Below are 2,306 nucleotides of genomic sequence, written 5' to 3'. Positions count from 1 at the left end.
TGTGTCTTTTGACTTTGTAGTATCATGGAAACTTACATTATCTAGGAGAATCCATATATTTATATGACTTTGTGTGTAAAATCAACATTATTCTGTATTTCTAGCCTGTACTGGCAGGAGTTCTTTGAAAGAACGGGAATTAATGGCAGCTGCTGCCCTAAAGTTGGGTGAGCAGAAAGGTGAAAAAATGGGTTTGCCGTGTGAAAAAGATACAGATGACCAACCAGCACAGATTAACCATGAGAGTAAAGGAGCGGCTCAGGATTCAGGTGAAGTTCTTGACTCTTCAGAGACGCAGAAGATAGAGTCAGAGATGCAAAGGCCTGGTAAGCAGCCAAAGACCAACACTCTCATGCAGTGCTACATTAGTATCATTAAGATACTATTATAGTTTTGTCCTTTTTACTAATCTTTTTTTTATGCATGCATGTCCAATCATAAATGTATCTATTCCGACATCATTCTTTGAAACTTTTTTTATTGTTGTGACTTTCTTAGCACAAGCGCCTAGCTCTAAGGTTCCCCCAGGTATGGATCAGGAAAACCAACTTGATACAGAGGAAACTCGAAAGAAGCAAGGACCAAAGGCAAAGACTCCTGCCAAAAGGAGAAGAAAGGAGATCATTCCACCACAACATGACAGTTCAGCAGTCTCTGATACTTCTGAACTCACTTCTAGTGGTCGGCCCAAGAGGAGAGCTGCTAAAGTGTATGTTCTCCAGCTGTATGCAATTTCCCAAAATCCATGCTGCATGCTGTATGCAAAATGTACAATGCACACTTGCATTAAACCTGGTCATCATTATAAAGCAGTCACATGCACACAAAAAAAAGACACATTACTATTATTCCGTATCTAAATTACAATATTTATTATATCTGCTGAAAGCCAATGCATTGCAGTCCTGCAGCAGAGTGAGTCATCTTTCTCCAGAATAACCAAGGGTCAGGTGGCATGTTCTGATCAGGACTTGAACTTGGGTTGTTCCACACACCAGGCAACAATCTTACCGTTGAGCTACTCACAAAGCGGCTTTTTCAAAGAAAAAAAAATTCACAAGCAAAAACAGATGGCAATTGAAAACTCAAAGTCACTAAACAGTTTTGGCATTTTTGCACAGCATTTCAACACAAAAACCTACATGTTGTTTATTAACCAACTGCAATACAGTTTCACCTGCTTGAAAAGGTGCAATATTTTCACACAAGTGAAACTAGTCGCAGGTCTTTTTGGTTGAAATACTGTGTGTGTTTTCATTACGGTTTTGTCATTTTTTTTTACCCAATAAAACTAAAAACTTGTTATATTTCATTAGGATGTGATTAGTTCTGGTCAGCTGCAAATTTTATAATCAAATTTTCTTTATTAGTGCTTTAGATTATCTCCACAACCTTGCCAAGGATCTTGGTGCTCCATCAAAATCCTCAATTAAAGAAACGTCCAAGTCCGGTGAAGCGGATGGCACTGACAAGAAAAAGAAAACCGCAAGGGGAAGGGGGACCAAAAGAAAAACTCCAGATTATAAAAGCGACTCTGATGGCGATGAGGACTTTTCCCCAGGAAAAGACGAAGAGGCAGAGAGCGACGATGAAGAAGATTCAGAGCCAGACTTCAGCTTGAACATAGAGCGCAGATTATCCAGACCTTCCTGCAGACCACCCAGAGGAAATTATGTGAGTAGTTTATAATCAGATACTTTTGCGTTGTTGGATGATTTTGACATTAATTTCCATATCTGTGTTGTCTCATTTTTTTTATTGTGTTCTGCTCAACAGCATTGTCTTCTTCCAAATGGATTGGCTAACAATGTCATGGAGCCTGTTTGGAACTGTTTTAGTAGGACCAAAGAATTGTAAGCATCCGCTTTTCAAAAGATCATGTCAAATTTAACAGTTCATAGTATCTGTGTCACTTGTATTTTAATAATGCTTGTCCTTCTTTCACCAAATGCTCTTGCTAGCCGGGATGAGAACTTTTCCCCCTGGGTTTTTCCAGAGTGGATTCCTTCTGCCAAAGATTGGCATTTCCTGTCTAAGAGGTATTAGTGTAGCTAAATACCACATAATGTTAATAGAATCCAAGAAATCTTCATTTTAACAGTCATTTTGTTTCAATTAACAGTGAGGCTGAAAAATATTTACCCCAAGAGAAAGAATCGGCTTCTTTTACCTTTACACGGGAAAGCATCAAAGGACAGATCAAACTGCAAACGGTGAAGAGGTAAGATATCATTAGTTTAACATATACATTTCCACTAAGCTGAATCCCGTTCACACTGGATTGAATGACACTGACAATCGCTGTC

At 38.8% G+C, this 2,306-nt stretch overlaps 1 protein-coding gene across 1 annotated transcript in view; it reads left to right on the top strand.

The window, feature by feature from the left end:
- The window catches only part of LOC107575961 (general transcription factor 3C polypeptide 2-like), a 2,842-nt gene extending 614 nt beyond the window's left edge, over window positions 1-2,228 (top strand). Inside the window, exons 2-7 of the mRNA XM_016262261.1 lie at window positions 105-326; window positions 499-709; window positions 1,371-1,674; window positions 1,777-1,853; window positions 1,962-2,039; window positions 2,123-2,228. Coding sequence (XP_016117747.1) covers window positions 143-326; window positions 499-709; window positions 1,371-1,674; window positions 1,777-1,853; window positions 1,962-2,039; window positions 2,123-2,225 — 957 coding nt within the window. The 5' untranslated portion in view covers window positions 105-142 and the 3' untranslated portion in view covers window positions 2,226-2,228. The remainder of the gene's footprint in view (window positions 1-104; window positions 327-498; window positions 710-1,370; window positions 1,675-1,776; window positions 1,854-1,961; window positions 2,040-2,122) is intronic.
- The last annotated feature ends 78 nt before the right edge of the window (window positions 2,229-2,306 follow it).

The sequence above is a fragment of the Sinocyclocheilus grahami genome, unplaced genomic scaffold (genome assembly GCF_001515645.1).
Source record: "Sinocyclocheilus grahami isolate Dianchi unplaced genomic scaffold, SAMN03320097.WGS_v1.1 scaffold3055.1, whole genome shotgun sequence".
Taxonomy (NCBI): Eukaryota; Metazoa; Chordata; class Actinopteri; order Cypriniformes; family Cyprinidae; genus Sinocyclocheilus; species Sinocyclocheilus grahami.
Note: the sequence above shows the minus strand (reverse complement) of the source record. Positions and strands in the feature narration are given on the sequence as shown.